The sequence below is a fragment of the Hibiscus syriacus genome, unplaced genomic scaffold (genome assembly GCF_006381635.1).
Source record: "Hibiscus syriacus cultivar Baekdansim isolate YM2019G1 unplaced genomic scaffold, ASM638163v2 tig00111394_pilon, whole genome shotgun sequence".
Lineage (NCBI taxonomy): Eukaryota > Viridiplantae > Streptophyta > Magnoliopsida > Malvales > Malvaceae > Hibiscus > Hibiscus syriacus.
In genome coordinates this window covers 528,743-545,981 of record NW_024063080.1, presented here as the reverse complement: position 1 = coordinate 545,981, position 17,239 = coordinate 528,743, and the positions used below count along the sequence as shown (strand labels likewise).

General features: G+C 35.5%; 4 protein-coding genes across 9 annotated transcripts; 3 read left to right on the top strand and 1 right to left on the bottom strand.

Annotated features, from left to right (window-relative positions):
• The first annotated feature begins 298 nt into the window (after positions 1-298).
• On the top strand, positions 299-5,339 carry LOC120160966. Its single transcript, XM_039171275.1, has 12 exons — positions 299-606; positions 1,153-1,330; positions 1,418-1,467; positions 1,557-1,649; positions 1,728-1,816; positions 2,033-2,111; positions 2,344-2,426; positions 2,755-2,833; positions 2,940-3,662; positions 3,867-3,942; positions 4,093-4,741; positions 4,982-5,339. The coding sequence occupies exons 1-12, from the start codon at positions 556-558 to the stop codon at positions 5,136-5,138; spliced, it is 2,307 nt and encodes a 768-aa protein (XP_039027206.1). The 5' UTR covers positions 299-555; the 3' UTR covers positions 5,139-5,339.
• Positions 5,340-6,386: 1,047 nt separating this feature from the next.
• Positions 6,387-8,305, bottom strand: LOC120160968 (protein TAB2 homolog, chloroplastic-like). 2 transcript variants are annotated; one of them, XM_039171281.1, is made up of 5 exons: positions 7,714-8,302; positions 7,562-7,631; positions 7,198-7,369; positions 6,921-7,064; positions 6,387-6,742 (listed from the first exon to the last, which is right to left on the bottom strand). In XM_039171281.1, the coding sequence occupies exons 1-5, from the start codon at positions 8,193-8,195 to the stop codon at positions 6,483-6,485; spliced, it is 1,128 nt and encodes a 375-aa protein (XP_039027212.1). In that variant the 5' UTR covers positions 8,196-8,302; the 3' UTR covers positions 6,387-6,482. The 2 variants fall into 2 exon arrangements, with proteins under 2 accessions (XP_039027212.1, XP_039027213.1); XM_039171282.1 differs by having other exon boundaries at positions 6,597-6,742; positions 6,917-7,064; positions 7,714-8,305.
• Positions 8,306-9,897: 1,592 nt separating this feature from the next.
• LOC120160967 (tRNA-dihydrouridine(20/20a) synthase-like) lies at positions 9,898-13,668 on the top strand. Of its 5 annotated transcripts, XM_039171279.1 has the most exons (14): positions 9,940-9,960; positions 10,262-10,278; positions 10,394-10,516; positions 10,604-10,730; positions 10,986-11,113; positions 11,227-11,296; positions 11,400-11,502; positions 11,585-11,702; positions 11,812-11,893; positions 12,353-12,414; positions 12,554-12,626; positions 12,713-12,796; positions 13,040-13,120; positions 13,358-13,525. In XM_039171279.1, exons 1-14 carry the CDS (start codon positions 9,955-9,957, stop codon positions 13,523-13,525), a joined length of 1,242 nt encoding a protein of 413 aa, XP_039027210.1. In that variant the 5' UTR covers positions 9,940-9,954. The 5 variants fall into 5 exon arrangements, with proteins under 5 accessions (XP_039027207.1, XP_039027210.1, XP_039027209.1 ...); XM_039171276.1 differs by having other exon boundaries at positions 9,898-9,959; positions 10,277-10,516; XM_039171278.1 differs by lacking the exon at positions 9,940-9,960 and having other exon boundaries at positions 10,232-10,278.
• Positions 13,669-13,972: 304 nt separating this feature from the next.
• LOC120160969 (photosystem II 5 kDa protein, chloroplastic-like) lies at positions 13,973-14,389 on the top strand. Its single transcript, XM_039171283.1, has one exon. The coding sequence runs from the start codon at positions 14,043-14,045 to the stop codon at positions 14,349-14,351; it is 309 nt and encodes a 102-aa protein (XP_039027214.1). The 5' UTR covers positions 13,973-14,042; the 3' UTR covers positions 14,352-14,389.
• Positions 14,390-17,239: the final 2,850 nt, after the last annotated feature.

The window sequence follows — 17,239 nt, the reverse complement described above, 5'->3', positions numbered from 1 at the left end:
AAAGAAGGAAAAAGAGGCAGCGCCTCGGTACCATATGAGAAATATATTTGTTTTAATATACATATATTTATTTAAAAAAAAAAGAAAAGAAAATTGGGAGCGAGATCGCTAAATCTCTCAAAAACTCAAAAATCCCTTGCTATGGCCTTTCACGTAGCTTGCCCAATTACATGGTACAATATCTTCTATTTTTTCGTACACTAAAAAAGGGGGGCTTCTACCCTTTTTAACTTGCTCTCCGAAGCTCATTGTGTTAATGTTTTCATGGTTTCTCTTTGTTTGTAGTCGACGAATTTGCTTTTGTTCGCTTGGGTTTCCTCGGACTCTCCTGTCTACCAAATCCAAGAATGGCTTCTTGCAGGAAGTGATTCAAGTCGAAGGCTTTTTGAAAGACCCCTGGGGCGTTAGGGTTTCTCGAGAGGGACCGTCCAGGTCCCCGTACCTAAAGTCGCGCCGGTTCCTTCCGGAGATGGGGGAGGTGGCGGTGGTGCTGATTCCGTGGATGAGTCGGCCCAGGCCAAGCGCCTCGCGCTTCAGAGAAAGGCCGCTGCGGCAATGGCGGCGGCTGAGGATTATGCTAGGAGGGTTGAGTCGGGTGATATAGCGGTAACACTCTTGCGTTTGTATCTTAAATTTTTCGTTGTCATTTAGGTTTTTGATGTTCAATTTTAGCTACATATATGTTTTTTATTGGTTATTTGACTTTTGGCCATATGTAGTGTGCAAATTTCTATGCTTTATCTAAGTTTTATTTTGAAACTTTTTTGGGTTGAATTCTGCTTTCTGCGGTTTGCATTGTATGTATTCATATGTACTATCAAGACTATATATGTTTGTCTTGTGTTGATATGTATATGTATAATCTATTGATCCTTGATTTAGATATCGTGAAGATGCATTGCACAGTGAGCTTGTGAATACTACTATTGAGTTTGAGCTAAATTGGAAAGACAGATTCAATAGTTGGATGTTTTAGTTGATTTTGGTTTCATTTTGGGTAGTTGAAGTTCATTTTGACTGGAAATAGAACTTTGTAAAATAAAAACAGGAGAGTGAAAAGGAAGGATCCTATGCGTAAATTGGTTACCATTTTATATAGTTTTCTTTTTTTCTTTGCTTTCTGAGAAGTGATAAGGTCCTTTTCCTTTCCAGGTTGCATCAAAAAGCTCTGCTGTAGATGAGCAAGGACTGTCTAACACAAATGTGATGTGTCGCATGTGTTTTTTGGGTGAAAATGAAGGAAGTGAGAGGGCAAAAAGGATGCTTTCTTGCCGAAATTGTGGCAAGAAGTACCACAGAAGCTGCTTGAAATCTTGGGCTAAACATAGAGGTACTAAACATAAAGACAGATAATTTACCATGCTGCTATCTTATACTACTGCTGTTGTGCAGTCTTATACATTTTGCATGATTGCAGATCTGTTCCATTGGAGTTCCTGGACATGCCCTTACTGTCGAACCTGCGAGGTAATTTATTTTGCATATTAATACATGTTTTCACCCAATTATGTTCAAATTTTTGGTTGCACCCATTGCTACTCATCTTCTTTCTTTAGGTCTGCCGAAGTACTGGAGACCCAACTAGACTCATGTTCTGCAAAAGGTGTGATGGTGCATACCATTGCTACTGCCAACATCCATCACATAAGGTTTGATCTGCAGTGCTTGTGCTTAGTTTTATACCTTGATTATGAATAGAATGGCTCACATAATCACTGGATATGCAGAATGTTTCTTCTGGGCCATATTTGTGCCCAAAACATACAAGGTGCCACAGCTGTGGATCCAATGTCCCTGGAAATGGTTTAAGTGTGCGGTATGATTAGTAACCAATAGAAACACAGATTTTGCACCAAAAAACCTTACCTTTCTGTATACTTTAATGCTTCATTTTACTTTTCAACTATTGAAACTCTTTAATACGTCATTTGTGTTTTAGTGTTTGATAACTGACGGCTAATGATTTTCCCGACCTTCTGCAGAACCACTTCTTTAGTATTAATATATTATCAATTTTTTATATATCTCACAGGTGGTTCCTGGGATACACTTGTTGCGATGCTTGTGGAAGGTTGTTTGCCAAGGGAAATTATTGCCCTGTTTGTTTGAAGGTAAATTCCATTTTATGATTATGAATGATTTTTGGGTGGTTCCATTTTCGGTTAGCTTAGTGTGTTTCGAAAGGACCCCCTTCCCTAAAAGTTTTTCCTTCAAACAGAAGAAAAGAAATACTGGTATTCCGAACTACTTTTATCTATTGATTATAGAAACCATGTGAATTTTTTCATGCTTCATGATTTTCTAAAAATTCAACTTAATAGGCATTTTGGTACAACCTTACAGGTTTACAGGGATTCTGAGTCAACACCCATGGTCTGCTGTGATGTTTGCCAGCGCTGGGTGCACAGCGACTGTGATGGCATCAGGTTCCTTGCTACCTTTTTACTTTTAAAGAACCACTGATCTAATTTTGCTGTCTTATTGTTTATTGCATGTTTTTGAAGACGGCAGTCGCTGTCATATTATGATGTCAAGTTTGACACAAGTAGAGGTCCATGAATTTGTGTTGCATATTTTTACTAGATTAATAATTAGTTGAGTTTCTCAAGATTTTTTGTGAAATGCTCCGCAATAGCTGTTTCCTTACAAAAGTTCTAGTACTCTGGTGAAAGAAGCAAGTTTCCCTTGTTTCAGCTTTACATCAGCCACACGAGTGTTGGATAAATTTTATTTATGAAAGAAATGTTTTTGCAGTGATGAAAAATATCTGCAGTTTCAAGCAGATGACAATCTCCAGTATAAATGTGCAACATGTCGTGGAGAGTGTTACCAGGTAGCTTTGAATTGCATCTTTCCTTTCTCTCTTCTCTCTTTCTCAGAAGGGAGATAGGAAAAGGATTCTTTTCAACTTATGACTGCTTTCATAAATGTTTTACCAGGTTAATGATCTTGAGGATGCTGTTCTAGAGCTTTGGAAGAGAAGAGACATAGCTGATCGAGATTTGATAGCTAGCCTGAGGGCTGCTGCTGGGCTGCCCACTCAAGAAGAAATATTTTCTCTCTCTCCATATTCAGATGATGAGGAAAATGGTCCTATGATGCTAAAATATGAATTTGGGCGTTCCCTGAAGTTCTCTCTTAAAGGACTTGCAGACAAATCACCAAAGAAGAACAATGAATATGGAAAAAAATCTTCAAGTAAAAAACATCCCAAGAAAAAGGCACACCAAACATCTTTGATTAGCAAAGGAGAATCACAGCTGAGTTTTGAGGGGAATCAAGATTTACACTCTCAAGGATACAGCTTGGGTGAGGAAAGGAACAATGAAGTTGAATCTCAGACAAATGAAGAACAAGATATTTCTTCTCCTGTTGCTGGAATCTGTTCTACCTATCAGCCAGGGGTTTTAAAACACAAGCTTGTAGATGAGGTGATGGTCAGTGATGAAGATAGGACATCTCGTGTTATTAAAATCAAAAGAAATAAACCACACAATTTAGATTGTGTCGATGACAATGGCAAACATAATAGCAAGTCGAAGACTGTGAAAGCTAAGAAATTAGTCATAAATCTTGGTGCACAAAAAATAAATGTCACCAACTCCCCAATGTCCAATGCTTCAAGCTTTCAGAGAGCTCAAGATGTGACTTCTTACAATGGTATGGCTTCACTTACTCTGTTTATGATATAACTTGCATTTGCATGGGATCATATATGTGCTGTCAGTGAATATTTCTAGCTGCACCAAATTACCTTTAGGTTTTTCTCTGGCCAGTTCTATTTGTTAAGATTCTATGTATAAAATGAACTAGGTAGTAGATGACATACAATAAACTGGTTTGTGTTAATCTAAAAACTAGTGTGCCTTCAAGATGCAAATCAACATAAAATTGGTGACAAGTTTCTGGATAGGCATGGCAGTGCTGCTAAATCTGGTGATGATAATATAGCTATCATGATCCATTGCTTTGGTGTTAAAAAGTTCCCTTTTGTGTTGGAATTGGTGACTTTATGCTGGTACTGGTGACCATTTGGGAGTTGTTTTTCTTTCAATTTTCTTCATGGTGACTGCAAATGTTTTCTGTTTGCAGGAGACAGAGTTGATCGCTCCACCCAGTCAAGAGGTGTGAAAATCATGGGAAGAGAAGGGAACTTTATAAAGTTTGGAAAAATTAGGTCAGAAATTCCTGAATCGAGGTCCAAAGCCGGTGCAGCAAACAGTTCTGATGGATATGGAATTGTTCCTCTAGAACACACACATATTGCCTCAGAAAAAGGAAACATAGATGGAAATAGGCTAGCTGCTGCACCTTCAGGTAATGTCTCCACACTAAGAGGGGGAAAGGTGGTGTCAGGAAAGCAGTTGGAAGACCGAGATGATATTTATGGCGAGAGTAGTGAAGATTATGGCCGCACACCTATCTTGAATTCTTTGCCAAAAGATCCCAAACCATCGCTTAAGTTTAAACTGAAGAAACCTGTTCTTGACAATCAGTATTCTCAGACTCATTATGATGAAGAAAAGAGTTCTTCCATAAAGGGCCAAAGGTCAAAAAGAAAGAGACCATCGCCCTTCATGGAAAAGTCATTTCTTAATGAAGATGAAGATGTTAACGTCACACAATCTCGTCAAGACAGTTTAATGGATGGCATGATGGATGCAAGTTGGATTTTAAAGAAGTTGGGTAAAGATGCAGTTGGAAAGAAAGTTGAAATTCATCAGGCCTCTGACAATTCGTGGTAAGATTTAGCTTCTCTTTACCACAGAAAAAACCACAAGGCAAGATGTAAATTGTTGGCCTATGGCTTCTAGATCTTTTGCACATGTTTGCTTCTGAATCTGAGCTCCAGAGTTAAAAAGGATTTGTGATGTTTTCTTTTGCATTAATCACCCACCCAAAGTATGCTTTAATAGCTGTAGATTTAGATTTTTGAGGCATGTTCTGGAATTTAATAATTTGTTTGAAATTGAACAAGCAGGCATAAGGGAGCCGTTACCAACAGTATTGAAGGCACATCTACATTATCTGTCAAGCTAGATGATGGTAGAGTGAGGACTTTGGAACTTGGGAAGCAAGGCATTCGGTTTGTTCTTCAAAAGCAAAAGAGAGAAAAAAAATTGAAGCTGGAACCCTAATTTATTCTTAGGGAGTGGATCGTAGAGATTTTTGTTCCCCCATTTTTCTATCCTGGTAGTTCTCTTATTTTGTACTGATGTTACTTGTAGGCATTTTGTTTGAGGCAGTTAATTTTTCTAGTGAAGAATCGAAGGCTGTTCCAATGACGCTTTTTGTTGTAGTAGTTGGAATGGAATACTTTCCAATTTTCTTTTACACATCCCATCCCCATTATGCATTTCTGAATTCACGTTTCATTCCCACATCTCAGGTTCAATTGTTTCTGGATTCTAAGTTTAACATCTTTGCAAGTTTGGCTTTTTTTGAGTTTCGTACATTTTGGTCTCGGGTTTTATTGACTTTGCAGTCGATTCGGGTTTGAGCGGGATTGAATTTTCTGGCATGTCTAATTGCAGCCATTTTCGGGGTGATTACATGGTAATATCTGTTCAGAATCTTTCTTTGTCATTGATAATATTCATTTCGTAGCAGTTATTTGAATTCATGATTTCTAGAGAGAATAATATTCTCCGTAACCACTGAAGTCTCTTGATTTTCAAATCAATATGAATTGTTAAAATATCTTAATTAATTCAACAAATTCGAAAGGATAAACTATACGAGTGGTCTTTTATGTTTTCGGTTCGTCTGATTTTATTCACCAGTTAAAAAAAGAGTGATTTTAGTATCTTACATTATCCATACGTTCGATTTTGCTCATTCGACCATTAATTCCCGTCAACTCAGTAGCAGAAGTTTGACACGATAACTAAAATATAAAACAAAATCCACTTCTTAGTCTTAGAAATGTTTGATTTACATTTGATTCCTACGTACTATTGTAGGGTTAAGAAGTGACTTTTGTTTTATTTTTTAATTGTCAAGTTAGATTTATGCTACTGGGTTAACGTTTGAAAGATCAAAATCAAACGACTAATAACGTAAAGGACTAAAATCACTATTTTTATTAACCAGTGATTAAAATTGGAAGGGTCGAAAATATAAGGGATCACTCGTAGTTAAGAAATGGCTTTTATTTTGTTTTTTAATTACCATGTTTGACTTCTGTTATTGGGTTAATGGGAGTTAAAGACCGAGAGACTAAAATCGAATGAACCGATAACATAAGAGACTAAAACTACTCCTTTTTTGAACCAATGACTAAAATCGGATGGATTGAAAACATAAGGAGCCACCCGTATAATTTACTCAATTTGAAATCTATAGTTATAAAAGTGATAATTGAGCCATATACACCTCAGAGTAAAGAAAAATTGACAGCAAAAACTAATTGGCAATATTACTTGGAATCAATGTAAGTTTAGAATCAAAATATAAGTAACATGACATCTATTGATTCATAATTATACAGGGGGTGGCGGCAAGTCCAGCAGGAGCCAGAAACCGACACAATCATCTGAATCCAAGTCTTCTTGGATGGCGAGGAAATGCAATCCTCCACATGCCTTCTTTGCTGCTTCCCAAGCTTCAGCTTCACTTGTGGTTGTAGGAGTTTTCTTATATGTTGCATAAACGTAACGAGTCGATATTCCGACAGATAGGATCAAGCAACCTCGACTGGTGTCGGCTTCTATGGAACACACTTCCAAACCATTCATCCAAGCTGCACCAACACATTTTCGTTGACCCTTCAATTTAGTTTTCAAGAAAATTTCATTGCTGAATTGTGAAGGTTATGATCGAGGAACAAAGTTTCAAGAGCTAATAATTGGTTTCATTGAAAGAACCAGATTAACTGCATTGCATAAATGAGGAAATATCCAAGGAGATAATAAACCTGCCTGCTAATGGTTTTGCACGTGAAGTAGCCACTGCAAGTCCAGGAATCAACGTATTGTCATCTACTTCAATTCCTAGTAAATCCAAATCCAAACCAGCGCCGAACACAAACCTTTTATCCAAGGACGAAATATCCTCTCGAACGGCTACAACGAAACAGGATAACTATGTCAAAAGAGAGAGCATGTTGAACATGATACTACTAACATTTTAGTTGGGAAATGAAGACACTTCCAGGGCTATCTTCAACGCCATTAAATTTAAATGTGAAAGATATACCTGAAAAAGGTAACTGAACAAATGCCCATTTTTCTCCAAATAAGTTTTCTGAAAGTTCCATTGGGAAAGGGTTATCTAATGCCAAAAGTGGTTTGGAACCTTTTTGGAAACCAGGATGGCGCATATATACACTCTCATAACGTTCTTCCAACCAAAGTAGCAGTGAAAGACACTAAAAAAGGGACAAGAACCATTGAACATAAGCATACAATTATCATGTTTGTAATTAGAAGCTAAAAAAACTGAACTTTATAGTTATAACATGTAACTTGTAAGAAATCACAAGATGCAAAACTCAAATTCTACATACATTGGAAATGAAAACAAACATCTATTTCCACTATGAAAATATTCAGAAACTCACCCGTTTACTTGGAACAGGCTTTATGCCAAGCTCTTTACATGCCTTTGTAATTATGGTTTGCATTTGAGACCTATTAATCCAACCAAAAACGAACCAGTTTAGATAATTCATCATGCTATTTGATATGTTATAAGAAGATTTGTAAAATTTACCTGAAGAACCGAACTTTCTCTGGCAAAGGGACACCTAAATCCTCACTTATGGTAACAACAGCTTCTTTCAAAGTAACACTATTGATAACATTATTGGGGAAATACTTGGTATACTGAAGTGAAAGCGAGCTGTCACACACTACGAGTTCCCATATCTTCTTGCCTCTGATATCCAGAATCGGCCTCGAGCAAAAATCCAGCTCCCACTCTGTAACACTCGCGGGATCGGCCTCCGGGTCAAGGTAACTCAGTTCTGAAGTTGGGTCTTCTTCTTCACTGTCGTCAAAAGCTTCTTTTGGCACCGACACTGAGCTTTCGGATACAGAGTTTGGTTTAAAATGGTGCAGCTGGTGGTGGTTTTTAGATGAAAAAAGGAATGCTAAGTTGTTGGGTTGTGTGAGAAAGTGGGATTTTGAGATTGCTTTTAGAGATTGGATAGATGGGGATTTGATTCTTGAGGAATTGAAGGTTAGAGTAGCCATGGGAAGCACTGTGAACAATTATGGAAGAGGTGAAGATGACGGCGAGTTTTCAGTTATAGAAGGAACCTGAACCACACATATCTGTTGGCATAGATGAACCGTGTTTTTGGATAGAGCGGCCGTTCCGAATGCCTCTAAACTTTAGGAAATATTTCTTACTAGGACAGTCGAGTTTGAATAGTGATAGTTTGATTTGATTAAAAAATGTAAAATCAAGTTCAGTTTGTCTCGAAAATATACAAGTTTAAAATTATAAAATTTTATTTGAACTTAAAATAAAAATTAAAGCTCGATTTGATTCGAAAGCTAACGAGCTTAAATTTTTTGAACTCACTCGAAATAAAAAATTGAAGATAAACTCGAGCTCAAAAAAAATTTGAACTCCACATATTCTTAAACTTAACTCAATTGAAGCTTAAACTTGAGCTCAAATCTAAACTTTAAATATATGAAAACTTTACATTGTATTTTTTTAATAAAAAATTAACAACACATACATATTAAAATTATTAATAATTTAATTTAAAAAGTATCAAAAGTTAATATATTATTTTTTTATTTTTTCGCGAGTTTTTCGAGTCGGGTATCATGTTTGATTCTTTAAAAATTTCAATTGAGTTCAAACATGAGTTGAGTTTATTTGATTTAAGAGTTGATCGAACATTAACTTAATTAATCTCAAGTAGCTTACAATTTATCTCATCTCATTTACAATCTATTTGTTTCCTATGAAATTCATAGGGTTAATTGCATGATAATTCTCAAACATCACTCAATTTCAAAATCCGTACAATATTCAAAAAGTGTTGTAATTGAGTTATTAAAATATATTAATTATTATCGATAACTAGTTAATCTAATGGGACAATATATTAAATTCAATAAGTAAGGTTAGATATTTGAATCGCAGCGTTCCATTTAATTTGGTGGGATAAAATATTATATTCTTTAAGTAAGCTCATAGATTTGAATTTTGTCATTTACGAATGAGTTAAAATGGGTTGAGAGGGTTGTCTCCATAATAGGCTTATGCAAGATTCGATCCGAATTAACCGATTAATAAATCAAATATTGATAATTAAACCAAAAAGTATATCAATTATTAGTTGGTTTAGTGTGATAAAGTGTTAAATCCAAAAATAAAAAAAATTAAGGGTTTGAATTATAACGTTGTGAATAAAGTCAATTAAGTTAAAGAGAAAGTTGTACTCATAATAAGAGTTCTCTATAATATTTGATTTCAAATTAATCAATCAATGAATCAAATATAGACGATTATATTTTTTTGATGTGTACCATATTTAAAAAAAATATCATATAAGTAATTTTTTAGTTTGGTTACTAATTTAAATGTTAAATGTCAATTAAATTGAATTTCTTTCAAGTTTAAAAATGTATTTAAATTTTTCCGTATGTTTTAAATATGCTTGTAATATATTTAAAAACGAAACTTAACGCTTAAGTTGATATGAAAATGATATTGATAGGTTAGGGAATTAATTAAAATATTATGAAGTTAGGTATCAATTTAAAATTTAGATAATAGTTGAAGGACATATGACGCAAATAACCTAATTAAAAGTAAATGAAAGAAAATAGCTTTGAAAAGCCGCTGTTTCATTTTGGGAAGGATTGAATTGAGGAGATCTGGAGTTAGGACAGGACAGAACACGTTATCTTCTTCCTCGGTTCCTCCCTGCACCACCTTCCAGCAGCCGACTGTTTCCAAAACAACAAAAGCCCATATCTCTTCCATGTAATGAACGTAAGCTTCTGTCTTTCAACACCTTCTTTTCGTTCGTTTTTCTTTGAAGCGGTTAATACTTCCCCTGTGTTCTTCAACTGTTCGATTAAATGTCTCTGAAAAGCTCCTGTCTTCAAAAGTTACACATGTTTCCTTACACTTCAATTGTTTCCTGTGAAATCAATATGTCTATATATGATACTTCGTATATTGTCTGAATTTGTAGGTTTCCTTTTAAAAAAATTAACATCATGTTCGTCGTTAAGTGAGCAGTAGCAAAAGTTTGTAGCTATTGCTGATATAATTTGAATGTATGATCCAGCTTGCTTTAATGGATAGGTACCTAAAGGAGCAGGATTTGTGTTGTTAAAAGGATGGTGAAGCTTTCAGCTTATTCTTTGATGATTTCGTCATTTACAACTTTTCATTCTATTATCCTTAAAAAACCTCGCAGATTTTCTATAAATATACCTTTCAACCATTCAACTAAATCAAGGACCATTTCTTATTCTCAAAACGTTCAAATACATTCAGAAGACGTGATGGGTGCGAGCCGATATCGTCGTCCTCTATTTAGGTAGGTAATAAAATCTATGGCTTCAACTCCCCTTTCTCCCTTCAAGCATTTTATGAATGAGAATATCTTTATTGTATGGATTTACAGCGTAGCTCCCATGATGGAATGGACTGATAATCATTATAGGACGCTTGCTCGCCTCATCTCGAAACATGCGTGGCTGTACACAGAGATGCTTGCTGCTGAAACTATCGTTTATCAAAAAGGGAATCTGGTAAGTTTGTGAATGAAACATTTAATTTGTAGCATGATGCACGTTGGGGAATCTTAAGTTGAAATCCCTTGGATAAATTCAGAACACATATGAAGATGGAAAGAAAGCAGAGGAAATCTTAAATGTATATTGGATTTCTTTGGCTGTATTTGGTGAAATATTTTGATTCCCCAACTTAATTAAGCTTTGTAGTGGTAAACTATAAACCGTTAATCATTGCTGATTCTCTTGATCTCGACTTTTTTGCTTGCTCAGGACAAGTTCTTGGCATATTCTCCTGAACAGAATCCTATTGTCCTTCAAATTGGTGGGAGTAAATTAGAGAACTTGGCAAAAGCCACTGAACTTGCTAGTGCATACAACTATGATGAGATTAATTTCAAGTTGGTACCATTTCTTTACATAATTTTATTCACTTCCTTTTTGCTTTGCAATTTTCTCAACTGATGCATTTTCTTTTCTTTGTTTTTCATTATTGTTCCTGCCCTGAAACCAGTTGTGGGTGTCCTAGCCCAAGAGTTGCAGGGCATGGGTGCTTTGGTGTTCGGCTTATGCTTGATCCAAAGGTAAGATAGCAGTGCTTGTAAAATTTAAAATAACAAGCTGATTAGATAATGTTTTTCTTTTCCAATGTGCACATGCATGTTCATTTTTTACTTGCAAGGAAAGTTTGTTGGAGAGGCTATGTCAGTCATTGCTGCCAATACAAATGTTCCTGTCAGTGTTAAATGCCGGATTGGTGTTGACGATCATGATTCATATAATGAGCTCTGTAAGTTCTTTCGCCAATATTACCTGGCTTTGTCCCTAGTAACAGCTTCATTAGATGCTATATTTTTCTTTCTCCATTTCAGGTGATTTTATCTACAAGGTTTCTAACCTATCACCAACTAGGCATTTCATCATACATTCACGGAAGGCTCTACTAAATGGCATTAGCCCAGCTGATAACCGAAGAATTCCCCCACTAAAGTATGTTTTCATATTTGTTTATATCAAATAGTTCAGTTTCCTGTTCATATAAATTGATATACAGCTATATTCAATAAGAGATGTTTATAACTTGCTCATCTGAATTCAGATATGAGTTTTATTATGCACTCTTGCGTGACTTCCCAGACTTAACATTTACCATAAATGGAGGCATTAATTCTGTTGTTGAGGTAAACCTTTGTCAAAACCTTGTTTCCTTTAGAATAATTAGTGTCCAATATTGTTATTTGGTAACCATAAATGTTATGATAGGATCATATTCTGTTATTTCTTACACTATGATGAGGATTTTTTCCTCTATGGATTCAAATTGAAGGGATTTTGCATTATTTCTTTTGTGGCTCTTATTGTTATTTCATTCTGCAGTTGGTAATTACCATAAAATAATTGATGTTGGATGTTGGAAAATTGAGCTGGACTTCTGGTAATTGATTTACCCTTTGAAAAACAGATAGGGAACAGAAAACTTCTGCAGAAAAGAAAATGTTCTGTTTGGGTGGCTTATAATTTAATTTATTTGGGGTCTTTAACCACCTCTGCATTCTTTTTGGCATTGCTCTCTTAACTCTTGTCAGCCCTCTGACATGTGCAATCTGAATTGTATTATTTATGGACATTTAAAATTGTAGGTAAATGCAGCTCTAAGAGAAGGAGCTCATGGTGTTATGGTTGGACGTGCTGCATATCACAAGTATGTGTAATGCATTTCTTACTTATTGCTTGCTATTAAGCATTTGTTTTTTCTGTATTTACTAAGCCATACCCTCTAATCTACTATTTTTCGCTAACCCAATATTAGCTGACTAAAAGAAGTTGGTTATCTTAAGCAGCCCTTGGCAAACTTTGGGACACGTTGACACTGCAATATATGGTGCACCAAGTAGTGGTATTACACGCCGTGAGGTTGATGGAAAATTGCTGCCCATTATTCATGCTTTTTGTTCAATTGTTATTTAGTATCCTCTTATTGTTTTTATTTCTACTTTTAGATCCTTCAGCGATATCAAGAATATGGAGACTCTGTTCTGGGAAGTGATGGAAATAATAGACCTAATGTTCGAGATGTGGCAAAGGTAGGCAGTTGTGTCAGTTTCACAGCATCATTGCAAAATTGATGCTGTTAGTGATAATTGCAGATGGTTTTCAAAACCTTCAAACGCGGACCGATACTATTATTTGTATTTATGTTATTTTTTATTTTGGTTTGGTCATGTTTTTTTATGGTTCATCTTTATTTTGATATTGCCTTTTAATTCCCTTTACCCCTTTACCTTCAGCTATAGTGTATCTTAGCAAATCTGTTATAATATCTGCAGCCTCTAATCAACCTTTTTCACTCGGAGCCTGGAAACAGTCTGTGGAAGCGCAAAGCTGACTCTGCTTTCATGCATTGCAAGGTACGAATTTTGTGTTTGGATAGTTTTCCCCCCTAGAAGGAATCTACAAAACTCTGCCACTCAATGCAGTCGAATTTTCTTTAGCTTTTATCATTTAAGGGAATGCAGTTAAATTACATTAATCAAAGTTAGCTTCCTGAAACTTGGATCCATAAATTTATGATTGGAATCATTCAAATTTTATACTACTATTGCAAACATTTCTTAATGTCTGCCTGACAATTTTTTTTATTGCAGACAATGAAATCGTTCTTCGAGGAAACGCTTGTGGCGCTACCTGATTCAGTCTTGGATGCACCTATTGCTGGGGGGGTACCATCTGGTCGTGAAGATCTTTTTGCCAATGTACATGATTTAATACCACCCCCATACAACGTGAGAGAAGAGGAAGCATTATATGCTTAGATTCATAATGTCCTAAATCCCTATGTTCCAATTGATTTTAGTCTCAAATTACAAATTCTTTTTAGGAATACATCCTAATTGGTGCCATGTATGCTGAATTCTAATTATATCAATTTTTAATTTACAAAATGACTTTTTTTTTTAATTAGAACCACTTTAAAATTTTCAGTCCCTAGTAAGTCTTTTGTTATCTTTTATCCATTCTTCACTGGCCTGCCTTTGTTTAGCAGCAAAGGGTTATCTAGAGGGAGAGGCAGGATTTCTCTTAATTCTTGGACCCCAATCCATTTGTAGATATGGATTCCACCCAAGGGATTTTAACGGCTACCATTTGACCTAGATAATACGAATGATGTGACACTCAGCTATTTGTCCAAAATCTTCTTCTGATAAGATCTCATATTTGGATGCTCTTCCCTCCTCATTTCATTATTCTCCATATTCCTAGACTTGGAAATTTAAGCTAAAAAGGCCCTCCAATTCAGAAATCCCTTGGCATCTGCAGAAAACAAAAAGAATGGCTTCCATCACCATGACAGCACCATTCCTCTGCGCCACTAGCCTCACAAAAGGTACCCCCAGAAATGGGCAGCGGAGACTTGTTGTGGTCGCCAAAGCTGCTAAAGGAGCTGAAGTGGAGGGTGTCCAGTTGAGTGGTGAGACCAACAATGGCAGGAGGGAGTTGATGCTTGCAGCAGCTGCTGCTGCTCTTTGCTCTGTTGCGGGGGTTGCAATGGCAGAGCCTAAACCGGGCAGTTCTGAGGCCAAGAAAGCGTATGCTCCTGTTTGTGTCACCATGCCAACTGCTAGGGTCTGTCGCAACTGAGGCACTGTATTGCTCGAGTAGTTCGGGGATGACTAATGGGCTGAAGCATGTAATTTACAGTGCTTGTAATCTCTCATAATGAAGAAACTAAGTTTAATTTTGTGCTTATTATTAAGTGTGCTGAATTGTTTCATTTTCCACTAGATTGTTTAATTTAGATCATTCTGACTTGGTTCGGGAACCAACACTCGTAATAGAAAAGTTCTTCCAGTTCAGGGGATAGCAGATTTTTAATGTTTTGTTCAAGGATTTAAATAGCGGTCTGTTACTGTAATATCACTGCTATATAATGATAGCGGTGTCGTCCGATACCATTATTACATGATTGTAATAATATCACCGTGTCGCAACCGTCTTTCGGTTGGGCCCCGGAATTGGGCTTCGACTTGAAAAATGTGGATTGGAGTCGCCACCGATCATTTATTTAAAATTAAATGGGTTGATCGGATACCCTATTTCTTACCTGATCTGCGTCTTACCAGAAATATGTCGGGTTCGGGAGTCGGTTACGGTCAAGGAAGGATTAGCACCCTTGAACCGCCCTTTCGGTACTACGTAATTTCCAGTTGTCTTAATTAAGAAAAATAACAAGTTAAATTAAAAGGTAAAGTTTCGATCCTAATTACTTACCCTTGATTGATTTGAAAAAAAATCGAGAAATGTGTTAGATAAACAAGGTAAAGAAAACAAATAAGATACAAGGGAAAAATAAAAAAAAAAATAAGTAAGATAAGAAAAAATAGTAAAGTAATAATTATATATAGTAATAAAAAAAAAAAAAAAAATATATATATATATATATATATATATATATATATATATATATATATATATATATATATATATATATATTAATAAATAAATAAGCTATATGTACACCAAATACTTAAAAATAGAAAAGTTACCCTCCCAATTCACCGAAAATGGGGGGCTCTAGTAAGAAATAAGACAAAAAAATGGACCCTCTAGGTTAGTAGTATATAATATAATGTTTAATAATGATAATGATAAAGACACAAGATTTTTTTTAAAAAAATAATAATATAATAATAATGAATAAAAAAATGAAAATAATAAAAATAATATAAATATAAAGTTATAAGATATATTACATAAATAAAAAAATAATCAAATAAAAATAATTAAGAATATATATTTAATAATATATAAATAAACTATTAAAAGTATAAAAAATATATACGACTAGATAAAGATAATTTAATATATATATAGTAATATTAGACTTATAAGTAAAATATTAAAGAATATATATATAATAATAATAAAATATAGTAAAAATCAAATGAAAATAATTTAATATATATATATACATATAATAATAATAACATGAATAAAAATAAATGAATAAATATCCATATAATAAATAAAGGGACTAATATAGATTTTTAAAAAGCTCTTTCCCTCTTTTAACCGAAAATCAAACCGGTTTTTAAAAATAAACCTCGGGGTAGATCTAGGTTCGAAACTTCAAAACCCCACGCATTTTGGTCATCGGCGCAACCCACGTTTTGGGTTATTCGAACCAAATCTCAAAAAAATAACGTGCACATGCAAAAGAAAGAAAAAAAGAAAATGCTACCTTTTATTTCCTTTTCGAATCCTTTACAATAGCTTTGCCTTTGTATCTTCCCGTGCTTTCCTCTATGTTTTGTGTATAAATCGTGTCCTACAATAGTGAGTTACAATGGTTATTTATAGTGCTTGTGGATCCTATCTTTAGGAGTTTAAATCATAGTAGAACTCTATCCTATTTTTTGAATCCTAGCAAAATTCTATCCTATCTTTAGGAGTTTGAATTCTAGTAGGACGAAAAGGTGTGTTGACAGCAGCCCCTCTTTGCCCATAGTCGTGTAACGGGGATAGGGCAAAGATTAAAAGACACACTTTTCGTTCGGTGGAGTTGAAAATTGACTATGATGTTTCAATAACTCCCTGTCGAATTGAGTTACGGATGACTCCTCCGTCGTGAAGCCGAGTTCATCTTAGAATGATATGAAATTGAAGCCGTAGTTCGGAATTTGAATCAGAACGTGGCTTCTCGTTGCCCTTCGGCCTTCTTCTCGGTTTAAAGACCTTGGATCGGAATCGAACTCAGAAATCTTCATTGACATATAGCTTTTGTTTGAAAATGGTTGCTTGTCACTAAGGCACGGTTAACCCAGGTCCTCTTCTCGACTTGAAAACATCGACTGCAATCGGAAAGTAGTGCGATTGATGTGTCATCGAGCTGAATGGAATCGAACTCGACAATTTTGATGGCAGATAACCCTTCTAGCATTGAGTTATGCTGTAAATGATGTGCCTTGGAGCTGAGCGTAGTCGAACTCGAAGGTCTTTGTTGACATATACTCCCTTTTTGAGTTGGATATCCTTCGCCGTGAAGTTGAAATCCAATCTAAAGATGGATGATGCTTGTGTGCACGATTCCCTTCGTCGTGAAGTTGAGCCTGAAATTGGATATACTTCGTCGTGAAGTTGAAATCCAAGTAAGTAGCATTGTTTAGAGTCCAATATCCTCCGTCGTGAAGTTGAAATTGGCTCTGGAACCGGGAAATTGTTTGTTGACAACCAGCCGTCCCTTCGTTGTGAAGTTGAACTTGTGTTGTCTCGAGTCCAATATCCTTCGTTGTGAAGTTGAAATTGAATCTGAATGAAATTTTGTTGACAAGCAGCGGTCCCTTCGTCGTGAAGTTGAACTTACGTTGTCTGGAGTCCAATATCCTTCGTTGTGAAGTTGAAATTGGCTCTGGGATTGGGAAGTTGTTGTTGACAAACAGCGGTCCCTTCGTCGTGAAGTTGAACTTGCATTGTCTGGAGTCCAATATCCTTCGCTGTGAAGTTGAAATTGGCTCTGAATGAAATTTTGT

Bases quoted from the DNA above. Each gene is read 5' to 3' on its own strand.
- LOC120160967 (XM_039171277.1), top strand. From the start codon at position 10,314: ATGGTGAAGCTTTCAGCTTATTCTTTGATGATTTCGTCATTTACAACT. The intron at 12,415-12,553 runs GTATGTGTAATG...TATCTTAAGCAG, and splicing joins GGACGTGCTGCATATCACAA to CCCTTGGCAAACTTTGGGAC. The intron at 12,797-13,039 runs GTAGGCAGTTGT...TAATATCTGCAG, and splicing joins ATGTTCGAGATGTGGCAAAG to CCTCTAATCAACCTTTTTCA.
- LOC120160968 (XM_039171281.1), bottom strand. From the start codon at position 8,195: ATGGCTACTCTAACCTTCAATTCCTCAAGAATCAAATCCCCATCTATC. The intron at 7,370-7,561 runs GTGAGTTTCTGA...TCCCTTTTTTAG, and splicing joins AGCCTGTTCCAAGTAAACGG to TGTCTTTCACTGCTACTTTG. The intron at 7,065-7,197 runs GTATATCTTTCA...GTTTCGTTGTAG, and splicing joins TGTTCAGTTACCTTTTTCAG to CCGTTCGAGAGGATATTTCG.
- LOC120160966 (XM_039171275.1), top strand. From the start codon at position 556: ATGGCGGCGGCTGAGGATTATGCTAGGAGGGTTGAGTCGGGTGATATA. The intron at 2,112-2,343 runs GTAAATTCCATT...ACAACCTTACAG, and splicing joins ATTGCCCTGTTTGTTTGAAG to GTTTACAGGGATTCTGAGTC. The intron at 4,742-4,981 runs GTAAGATTTAGC...TTGAACAAGCAG, and splicing joins CAGGCCTCTGACAATTCGTG to GCATAAGGGAGCCGTTACCA.
- LOC120160969 (XM_039171283.1), top strand. From the start codon at position 14,043: ATGGCTTCCATCACCATGACAGCACCATTCCTCTGCGCCACTAGCCTC.